A 27,747-nucleotide genomic window follows, 5' to 3' on the forward strand; every position below is an offset into this window, starting at 1 on the left:
CCTCTATATGGGCCCTGCACTTGCAACTGCTAGACACACAGATTGTTCACAGTTAGCCGCCCGATGGTGGGGAAAGGTGCAGCGGGGTGGAAAGAAATGGGGAGGCATAACCTAAATGGAAAATTTGGAGGACCCACTTGTCAGAGGTGATGGCATGCCACCCCTGGAGGAAATGCAAGATCCTGCCTTCAACAGGGTTGCAATGCCTCACAAAGAAGGCACTAAAGGGGTTGTGTGTCTGTGGTTGCTGGAAGGGTGGGGGACTGGGCTGGAAATAGTACATGATGCTCTAGGCATTGTCTCTGAGTAAAATCAAACACAAAAAGTGGTACAGTGGCAAGCTTAGAATAAACTACCTGGTGTGCTATATACCCAAACTTTGGTCTAGCACAAGAATCCAGATTATGGAGGTGACTAAAAACTTGTTTCCTATCTGGGCAAAGTCCTCCTTACTGGAAGAGGAAACCTCACACACATAGTAGTGTCATGCTTCATCATCTCTATCCTCTCCCTATCCTGGTAGGACAGTGCCATAAGGGCGGACTCGAAGACTCCTCATAGACTGTACAGAAAGAACGGAGTTCTTATATAAATCTTTCTGGACAACGTCCAGATTGAATTTTTTTAAAACTTAGTGTTCCTAGGATAATACTTGTATTCACCAGGACACTAGTTATGACTAAAAGTCTCATCTAAATTGGTATTTTGAGAGTAATGACACACCCACTTACTATCCGCCATCATGTTTCGGCCTATATCTGTTAGCCTAAAAGGACCGGGGCATTCTCCAGAGCTTATGGATCCCTATTGATAAATTTTGTGATTGTTATAATCACTCACATTTAATACTAAAGAGTGTGAAACTACCTTTTTAGACCCAGGTGAGCCGTACCTGGAACTGGATAAGTCGAATTGTTATACCTATTTGGGAATAGAATCACAATTAAGTATAATTAAAAGCATTTTGTACGTAGAGGCGATCCTAAAATTAAAATACATGGAAAACACCCTGGAGATATCAAGACTTAAAGATACATTTTGGCATTATTATCATGAACATGCAGGTGCTCTCTCTCTGCAGTCTCCTGACTATGGAGGACTACATGCGAAACTATAGTGGTAAGGCCAAATATCCATCTTGAGATTATCACTTAGCTATACCATTCAAACTCTCATGCTTTAGGAGATAATCAACCTGGTTCTTACCCTAGATTGGTCACAGAGGGGGTGGTGTCCTTTGTAGTTACACACTATTAAAGAAGGGGGTAACATATTAAATCTTAACATAAGGTATTATGTATATGCTCGTAAATGATGCACGATACCTATAGTAGGCCACAGGTATCTTTGATTTTGAATTATTTTTAGGCTTTGATATTACGAAGACAATCCAACAGGTTGATCTGATAAATGGTATCCTGTTCTTTACAACTCTTTTTCAGGGTCTGTTTTCTTTAGATACAGGAGGCGAGTTGTGCTAGTAGTTAGGTACTTCTTCCGACCATTGGCTGAATTGTAAAATGTCATTTTGAGCGGTCATATTCTTATCGGTATCTGACATCTGAGGCTGCCACTTAACACTACTTATTTCACTACTTCTTTGTGTTATCTCGGGATACCGATAGGTGAAACAATGGAGCCCGTTTCAAGAGTTTGCATTTCCTTTTAAAATACCCATCATTGCCAAGATACTGGTGCAGGAGCTACTCGTTAAATATTTAGTTCATATCTCCTCCCCTCTCACCGGCTCCAATTGTCATGGAGTTCCTGTTGGCCCATATCGAAAAGTAGTGCCCCCATAAGCAATCAAATACACAGCCACATGGTTCCATATAACACGTTCATCCACACCACCTCCCAACCAAAAGGACCAGTGTGCTCTGAAAATGTTGGAAACCGCTGTTGAAGAGTTGTTCCCGCCCGCAGCTCCCCACACTTACTTCTTCAGAAGGTACGCCACTCTTCAAAATTGTCAATGTCCGAGTCAGTATCAAATATATTGTGCAACTCCTAGGCTCTGCTGCGAGGTAAACACAAGGTAACTGAATCAGATGGGTTGCCGGATGGCTGGGCCCTAATAGTATTAGGACACAGCCTCGGTCAAGGTTATAGATTCCTTACCTTAGAATTACACCCAGGCAGCAGACTGGATCTGGAGAACTTTTTTTGTAGCAGTACCCCAGCACCGCAGTAGGTGGCGTCGGTCGACTCTGCGTTCGTAGTCGGCATCGTGATCACCGGGATGACGTTGCAGTATCAACTTAGATGCTGCCCCTGCACGCTGACGTAGGTTCTTTACACGTCAATCCTTGCCAGAAGCGCTGAGCCATGCAAGACACTGACCACTGGTGCACAAAACTAGGGCCCTGAAAGGGAGTCCCTTACCCTAGAAGTCAGTTCGCAGAACAGGGAGGGTGGATGGGGCGGTAAGGAATATATAACCAATATATGTCTCTTAAAGATATATTGTTACTGAAGGTAAGTAACTTGTTCATCTGAAAGAGACTATTAGTTATAGATTCCTTACCTTAGAATAGTTACCCCAGCAATACCAACCCCGGTAGTGGGTCTGCGAATTTAGTTCACACCAGAAAGTCCTGGAGAACTGAATGGCCAAAGAAGCCGCCTCTCCGCACTTGGCTGTCCAGGCAGTAGTGTTTTGTGAACGTGTGCAGGGATATCACTGAGGGGGACTCCATGTCCCAAAGCAGTAGTGGCTGCAATTGCCATGGTGGAATGGGTCCGCAGTCCTACTGGGGGTCCTTTTTTGCCAAGGAATAACAGATTTTAATGCAAAGGACGACCCATCTAGAGATGTCCGTTTTTGCACAACCCAACCTTTCTTGGTGCCCACAAAGCCAACAAAGACTTGATCGTCCACCTGGAATGGTTTTTTGCGATCCAAATAGAATGATAACGCACGTTTTAGATCCAGACGGTAGAGTCGCTCCCCTTGCTTGGAAGGATGCGGGCGGGAAGAAGGTGGGCAAAGTGATGGCCTGTCCTATGCGGAAAGAGGTAACCACTTTGGGAAGAAAGAAGGTCTAAGGACAAATTTGTCTGGATGAACAGCCTGGAAAGGAGGTTTGTAAGAAAGAGCCTGTAGCTCACTCACCCTGCGAGCAGAGGTGATGGCAACCAGAAAAGCACTCTTAAGAGTCAATAGTTTGAGAGGACAATTATGTAATGGCTTGAAAGGAGAACACATACGGTACGTTAGAACCAGATTCAAGTCCCACTGGGGCATTACGATAGGAATAGGAGCAAAGGGGTGAGTAATGCCCTTAAGAAATCTATTTACGATAGGGAACTTCAAAAGAGAAGGCTGATCAGGAAGCAGAAGAAAGGCCAGAATGGCCGAAAGATAGCCTTTTGTGGGTACCCAGAGCAGAGCCCTGCTGGGCCAAAGAAAGAATGAAGAGGAGAACCTCTGAAAGGGGGCAGCAAGGGGATCCACAGCCTTTGCTGTGCGCCATGCCACAAATTTGTTCCATCTACAGGCGTATATCGTTTTGGTGGAGGGATGCCTGGCTGCCAAGATTACATTACAGACTTCGGGAGGAAGGTCGATAGCTGTGAACTGTCGCCGCTGAATCTACACGCAAGGAGGTGTAGGCTGGACAGGTTTGGGTGGAGGACCATCCCCTGCTGCTGCGACAGAAGATCCTCCCGAAGAGGCAGTCTGATCGATGGCCATGTGCAATAGCTCGGGATACCAGACTCTTCGTGCGTAATCCGGAGCCACAAGAATGACTTCGGCTCGGTCATGCCTGATCTTCTTCAGCACTCTGGGCAGAAGCGGTATAGGCGGAAAGGTGTATAGAAGACTGCAACTCCACTCGTGACGAAAAGCGACGCTGAGTGAGTGCCGCCTTGGAAATTCCAATGCGCAGAACTGCTGACATTGCGCGTTCTCTTCGGTGGCAAACAAATCTAACCGAGGCTCTCCCCACTGCTGAAAGAGACCTTGCACCCCGTCCGAGTGAAGACGCCATTCGTGATCCATCATGTACCTGCGGCTGAGTTAGTCAGCCCAGGCGTTCAAGGAACCTGCCAGGTGGTGAACCACCAGGGACATGCCCTGATGTTCCAGCCATGTCCAAAGAAGAAGAGCGTCCTGACATAGGGTCCACAACCCCACCCCGCCCTATTTGTTGCAGTACCACATGGTGGTGTGCAGGTGTTCACAAACTACTCGTCCCCGAACAGAGGGAAGGAATGCCTTCAGTGCAAGACGAATCGCCCGGAGCTCCAGAGGTTGATGTGGAGCCCAGACTCTGCCGGAGACCAGAGGCCTCTAATTTCCGCCTCCCCATGTGGCCGCCCCATCCCAGAAGTGATGCATCCGTCTCCACCGTGAACTCTGGTTGGGGAAGGGAGAGGGATCTGCCATTGTCCCAATCCTCGTTCTTTAGCCACCACTGCAATTGGTGTACAGTGCTCTCCGAGATCTGGACACAATCGGAAAGATTCCCCTGATGCTGCGCCCACTGGAGCTTCAGGTCCCACAGCAGAGCCCGCATATGCCACCTGGCATGATCCACCAGCAGGATGCAGGAGGTCATGAGGCCCAACAGCCTCAGGGTCGTCAGACCGAAACTCGGGATAGATGCTGAAGGATCGGAATCATAGCCCGTACAACCCAGACTCACTGCTCGGGAGGTTTAAGCCCGAAACTGTGCTGTATCCAGAACCACCCAATGAAAAGGAGCTTCTGAGAGGGATTCAGGTGTGCCTTTGGCACGTTGATAGTGAACCCCAGCGAATCCAGGAGGTCCGCTCGAGTCTGGAGGTGGGAGACGACAGCCTTGGGCGAACTCGCCTTTAACAGCCAGTCATCGAGATAGGGGAAGACTGGAACCCATGATCTGAGCAGAGCTGGGACCACCGCCATAATTTTCGTGAACACCCAAGGGACGCTGGTAAGGCCAAAGGGGAGCACGATAAACTGAAAATGCTTGTGGCCTACCGTGAACCGTAGGTAATGCCGGTGGGTAGGCAGGACGGGGATGTGAAAATAGGCGTCCTGCAAGTCCAACACGGCCATCCAGTCTTCAGGGTCGAGGGCAGACAAGATCTGAGCTAATGTCAACATTTTCAACTTCTCCTTCTGGAGGAAGTGGTTGACGTCCCTGAGATCCAAGATAGGACGCAGGCCTTTGTCATTCTTTGGTACCAGGAAGTAGTGGGAATAACAACCACAACCTACTTTTGGCACAGGAACTCGCTCTTTAGCTACCTTTGGCCAAGAGAGACGTAACTTCCTGATGGAGAAGGGCCAAATGATCCTCCGACATGCGATGGAATGTGGGTGGCATGGAGAGAGAGGTGGTCTCAAAGGGGAGGGAGTAGCCCCTTTAGACTATCTGCAAAACGTACCTGTCCGACGTGATGTTGTGCCACTGGGAGAAGTGATGGCAAATCCTGCTGCCCACTGACAACTGGTGGCCCTGAAAGGTCGGATTAGGAAGGTTTGGAGGATGCTGCAGAGGGGGCGCTGGTGGACTGGACCGCCTGCTGGCTCCCAGACCCACAAAGCTGGGCCCCACGTTCCCGCAAAGGCTGGGTAGCTTGCGCAGGCCTGTGGCTCTGGGTGGAGCGTGGTGGGGCACCCCTTCCATAGCCACGAAAGTGCCGAAAAGCAGACTGCATGGGGAGAGAGGTGGTAGCGAGGTCCAAGAATCTGGCCAAACAAGCGACGGCCATCAATGGGCAATAGAAGCCCTGGATTACATGACCCAGAATAAAATACTTGCGTAAGTGTTATTTTAAGATGCTGAGAAAGCTTTTGATTTAGTGTCATGGGAAAGCCTTTTTTTCTGACATTTAGGTTCACTAAAGATTTTAAACAGATAGTCACACGCCTATATAAGGATGCCTTCATGCAAATAATTATTAATTCCAGAAAAGTAGGCAGTTACAGAGTAAATAGAGGCACTCGTCAAGGGTGTCCCCTATCTCCAATACTCGGTGCTTCGTTCACAGAACCATTAGCAATAGCCATTAGGCAAAAAGCCGCATTTTCAGATCCTATGCATGGTATGTCCAATATAAAATTATATGCTGATGATATTGCCCTCTTTCTTAACCTGAGAGAAAATATTCAAAAGGAAATCTTTGCAATATTCAGGGTATATCGAGCACTGGGCGGGTATAAAATAAATAACGGCAATACCAAAATCCTACTTTGTAATTGTTCACAAGATTCATTAATACCTGAATTCCAGCCATTATATCTTAGGACCTAAGCGATATTTAGGTATATTTGTCACTGAAAACGTAGACGACTTATACAGATTAAACTATGTTCCATTAATACAAGAGATCAAGAGATTATTCGTAAAATGGAACCAATTACCAATTTCAGTTATCGGACAGGTAGGTCTAATACGCATGTTGATTCTACCACGTTTTATCTTTCTATTTTCAGCAATCCTGAATGCATTACAAAAGTCTTTTTTTAAAGAAATACAAAGGTTATTTTCATCTTTTATATGGCCCAACAAGTCACCAAGATTAGCACTAGCCACTTTAAGTAATCCAACCAAGAAAGTTGATATTGCCCTCCCCAATCTTAGGGAATACCATCATGCACATTTTGCACATATTATGCACAGAATGTTTAGCTACTCTGATCCACTTCATACAGAGAATTTTTTATAACAAGAATTATGAAGGAATATAGAATCCCAGATCTAATGAAGCTAGTAAAGAATCCCCCAAAAAGTGTCACAAGGTGCTCCAGTGGCTTTTAAAACAAAAAGCGCAAATGTTTAAGTTTTATAATAGTCCGCTTATAAACTGCACCACAAGCCTGGTAGACTTATATGCTGGGGAGTAGCGACTTGTCTAACCTAATATTGTATACAAATGGGAAGAAAATGGATACACAATGGTGGTAGATTTTATGAATGTTTATTCCTGGAAAAATTGGACAGAAATTGAACGAGGTCTAAGTCTTTTAAAGATATACTTAAATGGTCTTTTCTACAAATTAAACATTTAAAAAAATATATAGATCCTATTATACTTTTTGCAAAGTTAGACCTTAGTGAAGCCCTTTTGGAACTAACCACATGTAGATCGATCAGCGGTTGGCAGCAATTAATTAGAGTGCATAAGGACAAGAGGTTGTATGAAAAGGCCCGAGATAAATGGCAAACTAAAGAAGGCATTTATCTATCTGGAACAGAATCAACAAATTCAGTACAACTCTACTGAGAAGAACAAATGACAGGAAAATGCAATTCTACACCTAATGGTTGCTATATAGGACCCCAGCTTTTCTACACAGTATACACCCCCAGATAGAAGATACATGCTTTCGCTGTTCAGCAGGAGGAGGGAGTAGCTGGAATCACATTGTTTGGGAATGCCCTAAGAGTAATCCTCTCTGGGACGAGATTGAGAAATACTGTAGAAATAACGTAGGGCGGGGGCTAGCTATTGATAACTATATTGCAATTCTCAACAGCTCCCCAAATATAACAGTCAGCATTGCACATGTGGAAGGTTTATATATTCCTGCCTTATTGGCAATATCACCAATACTTCAGAATAGGCGGAATGAGTATATACCCTCTTTTTGCCACTGGCAGATTAATCTACACAGAGTTCGAGAACAGGAGAAATGATACGCCCTTAGGTCAGGTCTTAAAGCCCTATGGAAATCTATGTGAATTAAGCTGAGAAATATTGGAGATTGGAGGTGAAACATAATATGGTCATTTTTAGGTCTCGCCCTGGAATTCGCATCCGAAGGATGCGTCCAGGGACGGAGACTTAAAGCTGCCCGATGCCGGGGAATGAGGGACAAAAAACTGTCACGAGCTTTAGCTGGCGGATTTGGCTGCGCGAACGCGCACGTTCCGTCCTGCGCCGTGCACTTCCCTCCCATACTCCCAGCAAGTCAGGCTAACGCGCATGCATGCACACGCATTTACACTTACACGCAGGCACCCAGACAGGCAACCCCCCACAGTCACACACACACGCATACACACAGACTCCAAGACACATACACACACACGCACGCACGCTCACACACATACACAGCCCGCCGCCGCACGCGCGCGCGCACACACATGCCCCCCCCAACAAGGCGAAGCCCCACTGACCGGCTTCCTCGGCTCTCACCGGCAGCAGGACTCTTCCTTCCTTCTTCGGCACCGGGGCGCAGGGTAGGCTCCTGCCTGCTCCGGTGCTCAAAACAATCGCGGCTCTTCCGTGGGAGGCGGGGTAGGCTCCCGCCCTCCTACTTCCTGTTTCCGGTTGTCCCGCCCGGCCTGCCTGACTTACTGCTCGCAGGCCGGCGGCGGACTGCAGCACGCGCCATGCTTGTTCCAAGGAGAGGCCGGCGGCTTGAGCAGGGGGATGGGCAGTTTGGTGTTTGCGTGGTATAGGAAGGTGAGAGCCCAGCAGGAGGACGACAACTTGGAGTTTGTTCTCATTTCATTATATTTAATTACACCCCACACTTACCACGTACTGGCGCCCCTTGCACTCACATGCCACCTCTACACTCGCACATTAAGCGCGCATAGCCTCCCCCCTCCCAAGTTGAGGACACCCACGCTCACTTTAGTGCCTGGATGTAGGTTTTTCGGCGGGGATACGGAGGGTGGGTGAGGGTTTTCAGTGGGTTTATGTGTTGCAATAGCAGTCTGTTACGGTGTGCCTAACCCCCTGTAATAATGTCACATTATTGAATGTGAGAACATCAGATATCTCATTTACTTGTTCTTGTAAGCAGGAAATTAAACACTGTGCCATCCTGAAATGTAAGTTCCTCGATTGTGAGTATTTGGTGCTTTTTGATGTTTATCACCATGGCATTGCTTGTTGTATTCACATGCAGCTTGTTACAACTCGCTTGCTGACTGATCTATTCCCTTTGCGAAACGCTGCAGAGAAGGCAATCGGTCTAACTTCCATTTAAGAACCTGGTGGTAAAGGGCGGTCATGTGGGATAGCAGACTAACAGCAGCGAATGGCCTTGTCGATCCTTCTCGATCCCGGGTCCAAGAAATTCACGGAGCACAAGTTCTCGGTCTCGTGAGTGGGTTGATAGACGGATAATGAATGCCATCTGTGTGAGCTGCTACATTCAGGCGGGGTGCGTTAATCCTGTGGGGGGTGCCTGTGTTCGCGCCCCCGCCCCCACACTCCTCTTCTGCCCCCACTCTCCGGAACGCAGCCCCCAGGCCGCCAGACTTGTGTAAAAGCAGAAAGTCTGTCCAAGTCACAAGTGCGTAGCGCACGTGGCAGCCATTTACTGACACTGCCAGCAGGATAGTTCGGTGGGTTCGTGTGCCTGCCGCACAAGGTTTGCCTCGCCAGAGGAAGCTTTCATCCTCCCCAGGTTGATACATTCCGAGCTGCTGTGCCGTGTAATATTAACCCTGCCGTAACCACAGATCATCAGACACAACCCACCCGTGAAATTGCTCAGTGGGTTGAGGCACTGCTGCATGTCTGCAGTAAAAAAAAGTGGTTCCCTTGTTTGGCACTGCGGATAGCCAGTAGTAATCTGTATTCATGGTACAGTACGGCATTTGGCATTAATTTAATGCCATGATAAATTGCAACTCTTCATTTCTGAGCTGATTACCACAAGTGTGAATGAGCACTGATTTTAAATGACAGCTGCTGTTGTACTAAGGTTTACATATTTTGTATGTTTATTATTCGTTAAGTTGCAGTCTACACACAACATTGTTATTGCCTCTAGAGATGGTGAGTGTACTGATTTATAGTCTAGCCTGGATCATAAGGGTCAGGTATACAGGATCTAATGTACTCGACCAAAGTGCTTGCCATCCCTGCCCCATGGAAAATAAACCCTTCCACCTGATAAAAACCCAACATGGTTTGTCCCATATACATTATAGCATACAAGGCTCTTTAAAAAAAAAAATATATATATATATTATATACACCTTTACAAAAAACAAATACAATATAATGCAGTTTTACCTTTTATGGGTTTTGTTTTCTAGACTGTTGAATTTTTACTGCGCACAAGCTGTGGCAGTCGGGACCTATATGAAATAACTTCTGATGAATGCACACAAATATGTATGAATTCTTAAGTTTTATAAAACGTTATGTTACCACTGTCAGTTCTTCCGTAGAGTCCAGTGCAGTCAGTCAGTGGTATCATTTCAGGATTAGCTTTTTTGCAAGTGTCAGTTTTTCATACACAGTAACTTTCCTCAAAATCGAGGCAGGTGTTACACTTGATTTGTTGTGTGTCGAAAGCCTCAGATACGTATAAATTGACATTCTAGCCAATCACAATGCATTGCCGATGATCCAGTATGCAATAGTGTTTAATATTGCTTTTCATTTACAGATGACTGCATTCAATTCTGGAGCAGCAAGTACATTTCCTGATTTTCCTCTATTGTTTATTTCAGCATTCATTTGCACCCCACCCACTCCCCCCGTTACTTTCAGACTTTTCTTTCTTAAATACTGCAGGTCCTGTCTGGCTTCTCCTTCCTGTTCGTGCTACTGAAGTTCAGATGCAGGATTGGAAGTTTTCTTTGCGTATTTGCATAAATGTGTTTTAAATTGGCTGCTGACTCCTGAAAACATGTAGAACTTCAAATGCCCGTGGGTCTTTTGTCTTTGTGTTACAGCTTACTGGTGGGCGTTTCAGTTGGCTCAGGATTTCAGCCTGATCCAGTGAGTGAAATCTGTAATTGTGGGCATGTGAACTTCTGAGGCCAAAATCAGTTGGTTACATGCTAACATGCAATCCACACCATGCACAGTTACCCCAATACGCGCACACACAAGCACAAACCCACACGTTCATGCAGTTACATTCATTACTGTTACATATATGACCGCACAAGCACTCACGCACATATGAGCTAATTCAGACATGTACAGATATAAAAAAAATAAAGCAAAGACAGACAGATACAAGTGAGTGCAGAGTGACAGTGAGTGCAGAGTGACAGTGAGTGCAGAGTGACAGTGAGTGCAGAGTGACAGTGAGTGCAGAGTGACAGTGAGTGCAGAGTGCGTGCAGAAACAGTGAGTGCAGAGTGCGTGCAGAGTAACAGTGAGTGCAGAGTGACAGTGAGTGCAGAGTGACAGTGAGTGCAGGGTGAGTGCAGAGTGAGTGCAGAGTGACAGTGAGTGCAGTGACAGTGAGTGCAGAGTGACAGTGAGTGCAGAGTGACAGTGAGTGCAGAGTGACAGTGAGTGCAGAGTGACAGTAAGTGCAGAGTGACAGTGAGTGCAGAGTGCGTGCAGAGTGACAGTGCGTGCAGAGTGACAGTGCGTGCAGAGTGACAGTAAGTGCAGAGTGCGTACAGAGTGACAGTGAGTGCAGAGTGCGTGCAGAGTGACAGTGAGTGCGAAGTGACAGTGAGTGCAGAGTGACAGTGAGTGCAGAGTGACAGTGAGTGCAGAGTGACAGTGAGTGCAGAGTGACAGTGAGTGCAGTGACAGTGAGTGCAGAGTGACAGTGAGTGCAGTGACAGTGAGTGCAGAGTGACAGTGAGTGCAGAGTGACAGTGAGTGCAGAGTGCGTGCGGAGTGACAGTGAGTGCAGAGTGACAGTGAGTGCAGAGTGACAGTGAGTGCAGAGTGACAGTGAGTGCAGAGTGACAGTGAGTGCAGAGTGACAGTGAGTGCAGAGTGCGTGCAGAGTGACAGTGAGTGCAGAGTGACAGTGAGTGCAGAGTGACTGCAGAGTGACAGTGAGTGCAGAGTGACAGTAAGTGCAGAGTGACAGTAAGTGCAGAGTGACAGTGAGTGCAGAGTGACAGTGAGTGCAGAGTGACAGTGAGTACAGTCACTCAGCACCACCACATTATCACTCAGAACCACCACAGCATCACTCAGAACCACCACAGCACCACTCAGCACCACCACAGCATCACTCAGCATCACTTAGCATCACTCAGCACCACCACAGCACCACCACAGCACCACCACAGCACCACCACAGCACCACCATAGCACCACTCAGCACCACCACAGCATCCCTCAGCATCACCACAGCCCCATTCAGCACCACCACAGCATCACTCAGCACCACCACAGCACAAATATGTTCTCTCAATGTTTCAAGCTTTATTACAAATGTCACAAAAAGATGTTAATATTTCACTTCTGTTCTTGGATTTCGTAAAATACACTGAACATAATCTTCACAAAAGTTATTTACAAAAGTTTAAGCTATTGCCATTATAAATTACAATCACTTTTATTAAGTATTAAAAAAAATTAAAAGCCATTGTTATTTGTAATATCAATACATCTAAGTCACGTAAATACAAATGTTGCATTACAAATGCTATAGGTGTCACATTTGCGAAAGTTATAACTATTGGCATTGTAAATGACAAAGCTATTAATTTAGCTATTTTCAAAACCAACACATAAATGAACATTTGGTGAATTACCATTAAAATATTTGACTTTTTTACTAAGATATTATTGTACTCTTTTATGCAAACAAAATTTAGATACTGCATAAATAACTTTAATAAAACATATTTTATATGTAGCTTTTTATGTAAAAAAAACTATAGCACAAAGCAAAAAACAATTGCCATTTACAATGCTAATAGCTCAAACTTAAATAATGCGAGACCTATTGCATTGCAAATGCTTGTTAAATTATGTAGGCCATAAGTGGGATTGTGCAATAGGTGTGTTTTTTATTATACCGATTGAGCATACCCTCCTTATTTATAAAAATTACATTGTATCGTTTGAATATGGATCCTCGATGTTATGTTTTAAGCACATTACTGGATAAGAATACCTGACATATTTATTTATAAGAACTATAATGTATCAATTGAATATGTATCCTGGATGGATGTTTTACCTGATATATATCAGGCGCATTTGTATATGTGTTATTACTAATTGAACTCTCAATAAAAACATATTTTATTTAAATAGATGTGCCTTCTCTGATGGTATCCCATGTCTGAAAAACAAGTGTTCAGCTTTTGGTGAGTCTGTCACCAATCAACATAAAGGTACAATCCAAATGTTAAACTCTGCATTTCATCTTAATCTTCAAAATGCATGTATCTCTATATGCAATACTACCATCGGCTCCCTTGCTAGTAGCATCAGCTTCCAAAGTAGCACAGCCTCCTTTCATTACTCAACAGCGAGTACTTCCCATGGCAGGCAAGCGAGATGAATGAGTGTTCATCCTGCCAAATGTAATGACAGGCTGTTACTTAGTCACTCTTCGGTCCAATGCAATGCATAAGATGGTGTGAGTTCCACTGCAGTTATCGCTATTTTCCTAAACCATTTTGCCAAAATGTACCTTAAATTGCTCTCACTAGATACCACCACCTTATTGCCACATTGTATCTATCATAGGATCTATCAACAAACCTTTATCCAAATATAAAGCCTGCATTTTACAACCACATGTAATTTAAGATTAAATCATACATTAAAGCTACTAGAGAGATTATCAACAAAGTAGAATTTTTATCCTTCAACTCGAATACTGATACGTTGATAACTCTAGATACTGAATCTTTCTACAGCAATATACCTCAGTGAAATGCTTCACAGAGGCACAAAACAGTATGGGCCAGATGTAGGTAACTTCCATTTAGCGAGTCCTTAATAGTGATTTTTACCGAATCGCTATTAAGGACTCACTAAATGGAATGTAGGTAGGAATCGCTAAAATATTAGCGATTCCTTAACATTGCTTAATAACGAATCGGTAATTGAGATTCGTTATTAAGGAATACCTAGCCATTCATTCCTATGGGCTAGGAGGCCCATAAGATTGAATGGGAAGAGATTCACTATTAGCGATTCGGTATTACCGAATCACTAATAGCAGGAGGTATTTCAAGGGTGCCAGGGTGTCCAAATGACACCCTGTTGCACCCCTGAAATGTGCATGTGTGCACATGTGGCATACATCCATGCCCTAAGGGCATGGATGTGTGACACATCGCACATTTAAAAAAGCAAAAATGTGCTTTTTTTAAAGTAAATCGCTACTTACCCCCAAATTGAAGTTGGTGGTAATTAGTGATTCCTTAAGGCTGAAGTGCACTATTTTTAGTGCCAAGTACATTGCATTTAAGGAATTGGTATTTCCGATTCCTTAAATGCAAGAGCAAAATAAGGAATCACTATTTAGCGATTCCTTATTTTGCAAGTAGGTTTGAACTCACCTACATTGCACATGGCTAAATACCAGTCGGTAATGCAGTAGTTTACGGAATTTCGGCGTTACCGACCGGTATTTAGCCACCTACATCTGGCCCTATATGCCCACACGCATTTGTCGTTGAATGCCTCAGTATTGGATTATCTGAAAATACGTTTGAGTTTGGAGGTAAGCTATTCAAACAAACTAAAGGTGTCCGTAGGGGAGCATCTGTAGCCCCGTCAGTAGCCAATAAATCAATACTGACAACGAGGTTGCTCCTTTCTTTAAAATCTGCGACCTATTGGTCAAGCTATATTGATGACATCTTTTTTATCTGGAATGACACAAACTCAGAGTTCCTTCTTTGGCTCGACCACTGTCAATGTCTAAGGTCAAATTCACAGCCCATACGAGCGATTATCAAGTAGATGCTTTAGACATCTTAAATCATAACAATGATGGGATCCTAGAAGTAGACTTGTATGTGAAGCCTGCAACTAGAAACACCTTTTTACACTACAAGAGCCACCATCCTCTGGCCCAAAAACAAAGTATACATTTTGGACAATTCTTTAGGCTTCAGAGATATTGCTCCAATTTATAGGATTACGACACACAAGTGATTGAAACGAAGGAAACTTTTTATGAGAGGTTATCCAAAATAACTTGTGAGAGACACATTTAAAAGAGCTAGAATTTTTGATAGAGACCATCTCCTACGAGAACAATCATGTCAGTCAGTACCTCAATTAGTGTGAATCACTAAACATTTCACCATGAACGAGAAAAGCAGACAGATAATTAATTCTAATTGGCATATTCTAAATAGTGATGCCACACAGGAATCCAAACTTCCCAAACCACATTTTGCCCTTCTGCGAAATAAGAATATCAAAGCTATCGCTGTATGTTCTTGTTTTAAGACTGGCATACCCTTCATACAAAAAACTATAGATGGGAATAAACCACTAGTAGGTACATATAAGTGTACACTATGCAAAGCCAGTGATAGAGACAGAAACTTTTACCCACAATGGGTATACAATAAAGGCAAAAAAGTTTACCAACTGCAAAACTATAAATCTTCCCTGTCTCTGGTATATAATTTGGGTTACGTCAGTGAAACGGCTCGCCCTATTGCTACACGTCTTAGAATCCGGTATTTGTAAAGCGCAAACTAATCACCCCATAGGGTCTCAAGGCACTGCGGGCCGCTGTGGAGATTAAGTGAGCTTTTGCCCGGAGTCACATGATGCTGAGCTGAGCCGCCGCCTGGGATTGAACTGTGAGCCCCACGCTCCGGAGGCAGCTGCTCTGGTCGCTGCGCCACACCTCTCCCTTATTGAACACTGGGCAGCTATAAGCACATCTAAACTCACAGCTCCTTTGGTAAAACATTATTTAGAAAAGGAGCATACTGCAGATGAGATTAGACGGCTAATACTGGAGAAAATCGAAGTAGATCAAGAAAACCTAAGCCAAGAAATCAGAAGAAGACGCAAAGGCTTCTGGATATCTATTCTGGACATGTCGACCAGATTTCACATTCACAAATACACACGGGTACTGAGAGCAGCAGAGTAATACCTCGACCTCGACTATATTTGTTAAAAAGAGAGGCGCCTCCTTTCCCCTAATTGTCTTTTAACTTTGACCCCAAGGACCTACAAATAAAACGGACTCCAGGGTACTGGCAGGGCAATTTTAATACACTTGCACCACCCTTTTTTAGGCCCACACACCCACATGCACAACTGCGGCGCCTCCTAAAAGATCTCCAACAAAGAGCTCTCTCGCAGGGCCCGTGAAGGACAGCAGCGCCACCCCCACAAGGAGTAATGCCCGATGATGAAGCATGACACTCGCGAGAGTGTGTGAGGGTACTAATTTCTAAAGGAGAAATTCCCCCTTCTTCATCAGACTGAGAGCACATCTAGAGATCATTTTATAACTTCTGTCCTATGTAACCCAGTAGGTTATATCTCCCTCTTTTAGGAACAGTTACCAACAAGTGAGTACATATTAATTCTTGGGAGCAACGGTACTGGACCTACCTTTTCTTTAACGCTCCCTGTGCCCCCTCTCTTAGTGTTTAAGGTATTTATTCTGGACACCTTTATACAGAAACTGAATAATAAGATTTGTTTGGAGAATGCTATCAGGTACAACATTGTCATTTATTCAATTTACTCAGACCTTTGGGTATATTCCACCGTTAACATAAATAGATTCTTACACATATTTACAGTTCTATAAGAGTACAATGAATTGTACGTAACCAAGCAGTCAGAAAATATTAAGATTCATAGGCTTAATATATTCTGTCTCTTAAGCCGATTAGAACTTCTTTGCCAACGTAGAAATCCTTATTTTGTTCTCATATTAGTTTTAGTTTTTCTTATAGTCTTTTCTTTATTTTCTTCTTTTTTTATTTCAAATAAATAAAGTTAGCTGCCTAGATGTAAACATAGGGTCAAGGAACATATATATTCATAGGCATTACAATAAAATATTTTGTCAGCATTTAAAGATTCTTCCGATCATCTGGCAGCAGTTCATGTTATTAAATAAAAACCAAAGGTGGTGATGGACGGAGCGTTGACAATACAAACACTCACCCCCAGTCAACTGATCTGGGTTTAATCCATCACCGTTCTTTAGCTCACTCCGCCACCCAGTTCAGACATGGCCATATGCAAATCAGTCTGACCCTGTGCCTCATGGGAACAGTCCAGCCCGAACTGCCAAGCCATGTCTTCCCTGGACCGTAATCAAGCTTCCCAGGACCGGTTTCTGGCATTACAGCCGTCTTCAGCCGGGCTTGCTTGACTCCAGTGGCAAAGTGAGCAAGGGACTCACGTCTGAGCATACCCTGCCAACTTAGGGCGAACAAAGAAAAACCAATGTTATCAAATAGTCTTTCGTTTATTTCCCTATACTAGCATGAGTTCAGTTTACAGAAGTTCAGTCTAGTTGTTCCCAACACCATAGTCGTCGGTAACCATCTTGACGCCTTTTACGTCACTCACATCGTCTCCCAAAATCCTTTATAAAGGAAGCCTTTTCCTCTTAATCCATCTATCACCATTCTGGAGCAGAGGACCTTTGCCGATCTGCTTGTAATCTCCCTACTATCACAGGTACATTTTTGTTTACCTTTTTGCATATTTGTTCCCATTCAAATCTCATGCAATCTCATATCTTGATATCGCTGAGCAAATTATATGTCTACTAAGGGGAAAGTCACCGCTTGTTGGCAGGGGAAGTGCGGGTGGAGTTGCCTCTACCCCTGCCCTTGTTATGGTTCCCTCTGTAACCTTCGCAAAAATAGCCTCTGGAGGGACTAGATTGGTTGTTCCCTTTGTAAGAAGAGGAGGGACTTTCTGATTAAATACTTTTTGAGCCACCCCTGTAGAAGGAGCAACGAAAGGAGCCCCTGCTAGAAGGTAATTGTAGGGCTCCCATGGATTTTGCAGTGTCAGTATCTTTCTCCATATTTTCTAATGAAGTATCCAGAGGTGGTTCTTCTGATGGAAGTTCTTTGGAAGAAGTCTTGTCCCTTTTGGAGTGGATTTTGGCATCGAAGATTTTGGTTCAGAATCTTTGGGTGCCGCATGTTTTGGAACAAGTTCTTTAGTTTTAGCCAGTTTAGGCAGTGTAGTTTTTGGAGTGGTTTGTTTCGGCTCCGAACTTTTGGCACAGAGGTTGTCGGCTCAGAGCTTTTAGGTGTGGAGCTTTTCGCACCGAAGATTTCGGCTTGGACGACTTTGGTTCTGACTCCTTTGGCTTGGAGGGTTTCAGCTCAGAGGCTTTCGGCACCGAAACATAAGGACAAACGTGTGCTTTCGTCAAGAGTGTCCGGACCTTGCCGCCCCCCAACCCAGTTTGCTCGGTGCAATACATTAGCTGCAATATAAGGCCAGCCCTGAGTTCTAGAATACTCCAGCAGGATCATGACAGACTTTCCATTACCCTGGAACCCTTCTGTAATGAGCAACACAAGCAAATAAACATGGTTGGCAATCTCCTCAAAGTAATTACCAGTGGTTCCAAAGAATTCAAACATTCGAACAGACCGAGCAGGCGCAAGACCTTCAGGACGGGAACAGCTGATCCATTCTGAAAAAGTGGAAATATTGCCTGGGTGTCTTGAATTCTCTGTAGAGGTGCGAAGGCATGACTCACAGTAGTGTCCGGTTCTGTTCCTATGAACAGGTTACGTTGAGAGGGCACCAGGTGAGAGTTGGGTACATTTATCGATAACCTCAAGACGAACAATAGTCATGTTGTTACTTGCAAATGATGCAGCAACATCCCTGGCGACTTTGCATTGCGCAGCCAGTCGTCCAGATAGGGGAAAAAAAAAACATATGTTCTGAAATGTGCTGCCATCACCTCTGTAAAGACCCGAGGTGCGGAATTAAGACCGAACAGAAAGACTGCAAACTGTTACAGTTGAGACCCCTCCGTAAAACAAAGATACTTCTGATGCGACTTCAGGATGGGAATGTGAAAATATGCATGCTGCAAATCGAGCGACGCCGTACAGTCTTCCTTCTGCAGCACAAGAAGAACCTGAGCCAGGGTCAACAACTTGAATTTCTCCTGTTTGAGGTAAAAATTCAAAACCCTGCGGTCCAGAATCGGCCTCATGGACCGTCCTTTTGGGAATCAAGAAGTACCGGGACCCCTTTCCTGCTCCGAAACCACCTTGAAGCAGGAGGTGCTCTTTGAGCACAAACCCTGACTAGGAGGGAAAGGAGGGGGGACTCCTGGAAGGGTAGAGTGTACCCATTCTCTAAGAAAGTTCAACACCCAGAGATATGTAGTAACAGACCTCCAATTTTGTAGAAAATTGGACACACATCCTCCCATTGGATAAGCATGCTCCAGGATGGAGGAACTAGAGCTGCTCCCCTGCCGTACCAGCTGGAGGGGCAGAAGAAGAGGAGGAGACTTGCTGTTGTGCTGAACCTTGCAGACAACCTCTGCCCTTTTCCCTGTATGACCTGTACAGAGGGTTTGCTTGCTGTTGCGGCTTTTGAGGCTGGTTCTTGGCAGGAAAGGATAGTGTCCTGCAAAACCATGAAACTTACGCTATCTAAAGCCCTTGGATTGAGACTGGAGACCCAAAAATTCTGCTGTGGCTCTGCGGTCTTTAAAGCGCTGCAGTGCTGAGTCAGATTTGGCCCCAAATAGACTAGGTCTAACAGGGTAGCTTGGACATCAGGGGAGAACCCCTGAACCCCGTAATTAAGCATGCCTCCTGGTCGCCACAGAGGAACCCATTGCCCTGGCAACCGAGTCAGCAGTGTCCACACCCGATTGTATGGCCTGGCGGGCCGTAGCTTGAGCATCAGAAATAGCCTCCGAAAAATGACCCTGAACATCCTCCGGAAGTTTCGGGAGCACTTCCCTTGCCCAGTCCATAAGTGCATGGATATAGGGACCCAACAGACATGTAGCATTAGTTGACTAGAGAGCTGTACTACCTGAAGAGAACACCTTCTTTGCAGATTGCTCCATGCGTTTGGACTCCCTATCTGCAGGTGTAGACGGGATTGACCCTGCAGACTGCTTCAAGGAGCACAAAGCCTGGACACCAAAATTTCCGGTGATGGAGGAGTGGATAGGAAAGCAGGATCTCCAGGAGCCACCTTATACCTTCTCGCCACTGACCTGGACACCGCAGGAGCAGTCATCGGCTTCTGCCACACATCAAGGATGGACTCAGTCAAAGCCCCTTTGAAAGGAAGCAAAAGCTCTGAGACGGAAGAAGGGGAATGAAACACCTCCGTCAAAATGTTAGCCTTGAGTTCTACTGTGGGCAGAGGTCACTCCAGTAGATCCGCTGCCTTTCTGATCACAGAGTGATAAGATGTAATCTTCTGCGTTGGGATACCTTTTGGAGAGGAGAGTTCCCATTCAGGAGATGTATCCAGGCCACTAGCTTTCTGCAGACCTTCAAAATCCTGATCAGGGTCCACAATCTCCCCTTCCTCAGCCTCCTCATGTTGTTCTTGATACTCCTCTTTTTCCATTAACCTCTGTGCTTCTCTTCTAGACCTCATCCTTGGAAACAGCGTAGGTGGCGATAGATGTGGCGCTGGCGGCTTCAGGATCAGCGTTGAAGGAAGGTCTACTAGGACAGTAGACGATGCTGGTAGAGGTCGGGTTGACGCCGGTTCGGAACAAGACCGTGCCAGGGAAGATCCGCCCAGTGTCACGTGCCCCTCCAGAGATTGTACCGGCATCGAACATCTCGGCGCCGGGAGAGGCCAACTCCCTGGAGCAATCAGCATATAAGGCATGAGAGGTGACTGAGGGAAGTGAGGAGGCAAACCTCCCAGGGAGTATGCCAACGGACCCATGGGGCCAACCAGCGCACCAGTAGGGTTTGCCACTCTGGAGAACAAGCCGAACATCACATTAAGAAAATGCGACGGATCCGTACTCAGAGTTGGGAAGGCAGGATACCCTGTATCCAGTACTGCAGGCTCTAAGACTGCCCGAGGAGGCAGCACATTCGGCTTTGGTTGCGGCACCGGAAACCCTGGAGCCAGAGGTGAAGTGGTCGGCAACAGTGGAGGTGTTGCTGCTTTTGATGCCGGTGAAGTCACCGCTCTCGGAGCCGGAGACGGGGCCACTTCAGGAGATGGAGAGACTTCGTCCTTCCGATGACGCCGGTGTGCCGGGGACACCAAATTCGGCGTTTCATCTTTTGATAAAGGACGCCTAGACCCATGGCGCCGCTTCCTTGACTTCGAGGTATGCAGTGGCAGTGACTTGGATTGGGACCTCGATCTTCATCGACCCCTTTTTAGTTTTTTAGAATTGGCCATGAACAATTTGGCCTCCCACTCCTTCAAAGCCTTGGGGTTCATGCGCCTACATGACGTACAGTCCCCGACGTCGTGGTCCGACGAGAGACACCACAAATAGTCTTCATGAGGGTCAGTAATCGACATCTGACCCCCACATTTCCTGCCTGGCTTGAATACGTTTTCCTCTAAGTCGCCATGGTCGCTGCTACAAAGACCCGAAGACTTGCAACAAAGAAACTCCCAGAAATGGAGAGCCCTGGGAAAAACCGTTACACGTCACCGGCGCGGAAAAAAGGGAACTGACATCAGCACACCGACGAGGTCTTCTTATGGCTTAGATTACTTAGGACTATAGTGCACCCTCTTCTTCCTCTAGTGAGCAGCAAAGTTAAAGTTCCCTTCGGCTCAGGAGAGTGCTACTTTGTGAATATTGAACTAGGGCTGAACGTTGTAATAGCTTGCAAACAGATATCAGAGAATAGTTAAGCTTGTACCAGAAAGTGCTGAGAAAATACGTGAGGGTTGTCATCATACAGTGATGTTTATTATATCCACCGCCAAAAGATGAAAGGACCTATTCTTATTAAAACCTGTGACCGAATGGTAGCACAAGACTTTTTGTGGGAGACACATTAAACTGTTGTTCTATTTCCTTGACTGGTTTCCCAAATCAGACGTGAGCACAAGAACAACTGAACGTTTTCAACATTTTTTAATACAACCCTCATTTATTTAGAGTAAACTTAAACTCCTCCATTTTCAGCAGGAAATCCTAAATATTCCACCACCATAGGGATGTTATTGTGGAAGAAATTCAGCTGAAGGATGCCATTTCATATTTAGTGTTTCCTCCAGCTATTGGAGGATTGTCAGTTCCCTCCAAACCCTAAATGAGACCCTTAGTCATGGAATCTCTAAACCCTTCTCTCAGTGAATATGAAAGGCTTAATTTGTTAAACCATTTAAAGCAGTTTCAACAGTTCCCAAATCTGAAAACACTAATTCAGAAGTTTAAAGATTATTCTGACCCTAAGCCACAACTAAGAAGTTAACAAATAGAGTGGTTTAGCAATGTTCCATGGTAATTTGCCTAGTACATTAGCAGTGTAAACTACTGGGGTAACAATGAATTGTGTGTAAAAGGTAAAAATCATCATCTATTAAGAAAAGACTTTATGTGAAGACAAAAAATTAAGTGTATTTGTAATTTAACTCCAAGATGATCCCTCGGGGAACCACTGCAGGCTCGGGTGAGGCATAAGCATTGACATCAATGATTTTACTGGCTGTCTTTGCACTGTCTACGGATTTTTATGACACCACCAAAAAAAGAAAAATTGATTATGATGTATGATGAATCAAAACCAAAATGTTCTGTATGATACAAGTATGATTAATTTCACACAACACCTTCAGCAATGGTATGTTGAATTTGTAACTTTTTTTCTTACCTGGGTCTCTCCTGTAATCACCAAGGAATTCTTCTAAACTTACAAATCCGTCACCGTCTTTATCATGTTCTTCTAATGCTCCATCAAGGACAAACTCCTGAAAGGAGATTCATAAACATGGAATTTTATAAGTATTCCTAATAAAACTTTCATTTGGAGACTCCACTGAAAATTTTTAAAATAAAAGACAAATTAATAAAAATGTTATGAACCACCTGTGGCATTAATCAATCAACCTCTGGAATGCCCCACCTCCACAGGTCAATCTTGCTATATTTTTTCCAGTATTCAAAAAATGCTTTAAAAATATCTTTTTTCTATATTAAGTCCAATGGCCCATTATTTCTTTGTAAACCTGATCAAATGTACTTTTTAACTGAGTCTCTAATGTAATTACTGTATTTTAGCCAAGCCAACCAGTGGTCCCTGTATACTATAGTCGGTATACCATATAACAATACTGTATCAACCACTATCTTTTTATCAAGCGCTCTGTCATTCTTCCTGTAGGGTTTAGTTTGCACTGTGGAAAAACCAAGTAAAGAAATAGAAAATAAATAAGATCATCAAATTTAAAGGTGATTGTCAAAATCATATTTCTTTGCATGCCCAAAAGATTTGCTTTCACTCACAGTAGGCTCATATGCGACAAAAAATTTGAGGTGACTGCTTAACGTACATAGATGATGTCTTTCACTTACATACCAAAATATCTTTTCACGAATGGCCAACAAAGCTGTCAATAAGAAGCTATGTTGGTGACAGAAGCAGTGGTCTCTTAAACACGATCTAGAAATGACTGAGGTCTTGTTACAATCATATATATAGCACACACTCAGCCATTAGTCGGGTCTCAAAGCAGCAACAGAGTTTAAGTAGCTTCCAACCTTTGTTTCGAGGAATAAAACACAGATGAGGGTATAATTCACCTTGTGAGCCGGGCATGGCCAAGTAACATGGCCGACAGGATGTGAGCCTTCGTAGCTCCCAGTCCGTTCGACCAAGAATCCTGCTGCAGATGTCCTTCACTAGTCAAAATAGAAGTACACCGATCTCTGGAGTGCGAGGAATCACCCAGGAGACAGCTACAACAGGATTTGAGCTGCTGTCCGTGAAAGAGATCGCAGTGGTCCGGAGGCCTGGTTTGGGAGTGGTCGAGGCCTTGTGTGGGCGATGGAGTCTGGGGACGCCTGGTGGCGGGGGAGCCGCATTTACACCTGACTGGTGGGGATTGTTGCGCTCCCTCCCCACCAACCCCACTACTTGCCTCCTAAATGTTTTGCTGGGTGCCGCGGCAGCGGTCGGAGCGCCAGGGGGAGCGGACTTTGATCCTGATCCTGGACGGGCCCGCCCTGCTGACAACGCGCGGGCAATCTTGCCGTATCGCCGCAACTGCACAGTGCTGGAGATGCTCATCGGCAGGAGGTCCGTGAGGGACTCTGGGGCATGCTGTGACTTAGGACCACCTGGCAATTACGACGGCAGAGGGGCCGCGTGGTGCGGGGCCCATTTGGAGGAGGTTATTGCTGTAGAGGTGAGATCTGTACGAGTGTCGCGCCCAGCTGTGTGTGTGGCAGGAGAGACAGTTTCATTGCTCTGACCGGGGTGGATCCAATAAACATCTGAAATTGCTAGTGGCCCTGAAGGAAGATCCTGCACCAGCATGAGAATATACCCACCCCAGCTGGTAAGGAGAGGGGTTAAAGCCATCTGGGGATCCCCCTGCTGTGAGAAATAGAGCCGACTGGCAGGCCAGCATAGCCAACAAAATAGTGTGACCTGGCCATTGGGGACTACTGGCTGACTTTGGGGAGCGGGCCCTGGGATTTGCCGCTCTGATCGGGGCATGGATTTTATGCCAAGACGCGGGTCCTTTGCTCACTGTGCCACTGGATTCAAGCTAGCCCGGCTGATGAAGGTGTGTCCAGGCAATTGGCGGGCGGCAGGGCCCTGAGTTGTCCGGACTCGTAACTGTCCCCTCCTTGTGGCAAGGTGTAAGAATTGGGGGGGTCGCCTACTGTGGCCTTACAGTGGGCCCAGGCTGACTGGTGGTGCCAGTGGAAATGTGTGGCCCAAGACGGTGACTCCACTACGCCTGGGTAAAGGCCTGAATGTGAAGTGGCACAGTGGCCAAGGGGTTGTCTGATTCCCCCCTTGGACGGTAATTTCAATACTCAAGATTTTAGTGAGCAGACAACCTGGGCCAGCACCGCCCACTGCAATAAGGAGAAAGGTAGGGGGAAAAACACCAACACAAAACAAAAAGAACACAGATGTAACAAGCCTACTTGGTAACTTTTTGCAAGGATACAACACAAAATTATATTGCTACAAGCGCCGGACCAGGCCCTAGCTTCGGACTATGTTTTTGGCCAACCCGGCTCGGAGTGCAGCTGAAGCCTCCTGACACTACACAAATCGCTATTGGATTCCTGTTGCTGTAGGGGCCACAATGGTGAAAGATAAGGCGCAGAAGTCAATACAATTACTCAATACACAACCACGAGGCACCCTCCGCAGAGATTGACGAGGCAGACCGGGGGTGCGGGCCTGATGATGAGAAAGGAGAACTGGAACCCACTAAAGCGGATCTCATGGCTGCCATTCAGGGGTCCAGAAAGGTGTTAGAGGATCACATTGAGACTGTCTCCATTGATGTTAACCTACTGTGGACTGATCTCTGGAAAGTGGCTGACAAGGTGACAACAGCAGAGGCTAATATAGTAGAATTGCGAGGAGATGTGGTAACTCTCAAACAGCAGGTGGCACAGATGACAGTGGCCACGCAGGTGATGGAGCGGCGTGCTGAGGATGCTGAGGGAAGAGTTTGGCGTAGCAACAATTTTCAAGAAAGCTGAACAAAGCACACCCAAACAATTCCTAGAGCAGTGGATTCGCACGCAGCTTCGACCTACAGGACTGTCTCCCCTGTTTGCGATTGACAGGCCTCATAGGGTATTGGTGCAGCCTCCGCCCCCCAGGGCTCAACCCTGTGCACTGATTTGCAAAAGTGCTCCATTATCTAGACAGGGACTGCATCTTGCGGGCGGCAAGGGAGCATCAGAACTTGCAATATGAAAATAATAAAGTCTCACTGTATCCAGATTATACAAGACAGGTGCAGAAACTTCGGAAATCATATCTGCAAGCAACGGGAGTTAAAGCTAATGTACATGTTAGTGTACCCAGCTGAAGGTTCTTTCGGGGGGAAGAGCACATTTTTTCGACTCGCCACAGGATGTTTGGGAATGGTTGGAGCTGCAGGGGGATGGCCGCCCATCTAGAGACCCTTGTGGGCAGAAGCGGGGATGGGGGTCTCGGCTGGGTAAAAATACTCAGCAGCAAGCAGAAAAATGGAGAGTGCAGGAACCTATAGAACAGACTGACCATAGGATTACAGTGGGGGAGGATGGCTTGCTGCAGTTGGATGCCACAGTGGGTCCTGGTGAGGGGAACACTCCGCAACTGGACGCCCTTGTCAGAATCGAAACCCATGGCACTGGTACTGGACTCAACGATGGAAATTGTCCTGGAAATTTTGATGGGAGATATCTCTGATCATGGCGGGGACTGGTGGGAAGACACTGTCCGCTGAAATGGTGAACTGCAATAGCTGGAACCTACATGGTTTGATGTCATTGAAATAAAGAAATCCATACTAATATTATAAAGAGAGCCCAAACCTTTGAGGCGGGTAATCTCAGTAACCACAGCACCAATCACAACACCCAATACAGCGGTGGAAAGGGCAGTTGCAGCAGAAGGACATAGGCTATGCAGATGGCCACCATACTTATTTATGTATTTATTTAGCAGAGTTTTATATAGTCCGAACTTAACCAGAACTGAATCAGGTATCAGAGCGCTTTACATAGCACCAGTTACGTTACATGAGGACACATATTCGGATGTTGGATGTTGATTGATAGGCTTTATTTCGATATAAAAATATCATAAAAGCTTGTTCAACAATTATAAAACGCAACATTTGCAACAATCACTTCCTAATTACACAGAAATCACTTCCTAATTACACAGAAAGGGAGAAAGGGGGTAAAATGTTAAAACAAGAATTAAATTGACAAGGACAGCCTTCTAACACGAATCAACCATGACCACTTTAAAAATTTTGAAACACTGCATACAACCAAAGCGGATGTGTCAGACATTAAAATGCGTAGCGCCACTGTGTGCTGGCGGGTGCCTAAAGGTCTACATAAGGGTTTGAGCCAGCGCCTCCTAGGTGCACAGTAATCCGGACACATATTAGTTTTTGTTAGGCACGGGGTGATTACGTGATTTGCCCAGAATCACAGGATGTTTGTATCGTTACCAAGACTCGAACCCAGATCCCCAGGTCCGAGGTCGAGCGCCTTAGCCATTAGGCCAACTCCTCTGTACATTTAAAAGGTAAAAGAACCATGCCAGCAAAGTAGTCCCTTGTGGGCGTGTCTGCGTTGTGCTGTGGGCATGACTAACGCTGGGGGGCGTGTGGTACGGCCATCACATCGTGGGCTGTGGGCGTGTGCTGGGGGCGTGACAAACGCTGGGGGCGTGTGTCTGCCCTTCATGCCATGTGAGTCGTACATACAAGCGCCAATTACGTTGCTACGCAGCATCAAGGGGCACGCTGGGGGAGTGAGAAACGCTGGGGGTGAGTGTCCGACCTTCATGCCATGTGAACGCAATTGCGCCGCATCAACGGGCACGCTGGGGGCGTGAGAAACGCTGGGGGCGTGTACTACGTTCTGCCCTTCATGCCATGTGGGTCGTACATTAATCAGAAGATCGTCTGCTGTGGCCGTGTGCTGGGGGCGTGACAAACGCGTTCACCTGGAAGCCTGGTAAGTAACGTTACTACAGCCTCTCCTGCGCGCTGTTACTGAACTCTCTCATTCAACGAAATTACACGCGCCTGCTACCATCAACCAGGGCTCTAGCTGGGCTCAGGCGGCGGATCAGTACACTAATTACACGCACCTGATAACATCAACCAGGGCTGCAGCTGGGCCTCAAGCGGGGGAACACGCGCCTGCTAACATCAAACAGGCCTGCATCTGGGCCTCAAGCGGGGGAACACGCAAATGAGCGTGTCTGCGGGGCCAATTACTGCAGCCTCTCCTACTCGCTGTCACTCAACTCTCTCATTAAACGGATTTACCCGCGGCTGATAACTCGCTCATTCAACAACATTACACGCGCCTTCTAACATCAACCAGGGCTGTAGCCGGGCTCATGCGGCGGATCACTACACCAATTACACGCGCCTGCTAACATCAACCAGGGCTGCAGCTGGGCATTC

The 27,747-nt window shown here is 45.8% G+C and overlaps 1 protein-coding gene across 2 annotated transcripts in view; it reads right to left on the minus strand.

Moving 5' to 3' along the window:
• RCN2 (reticulocalbin 2) overlaps positions 1-27,747 on the minus strand; it is a 248,102-nt gene that overhangs the window by 142,933 nt on the left and 77,422 nt on the right. For both annotated transcript variants that reach the window (XM_078642835.1, XM_078642834.1), the window contains exon 6: positions 22,446-22,542. In XM_078642835.1, coding sequence (XP_078498961.1) covers positions 22,446-22,542 — 97 coding nt within the window. The remainder of the gene's footprint in view (positions 1-22,445; positions 22,543-27,747) is intronic.

Source organism: Lissotriton helveticus, chromosome 5_1 (assembly GCF_964261635.1).
Source record: "Lissotriton helveticus chromosome 5_1, aLisHel1.1, whole genome shotgun sequence".
NCBI lineage: Eukaryota > Metazoa > Chordata > Amphibia > Caudata > Salamandridae > Lissotriton > Lissotriton helveticus.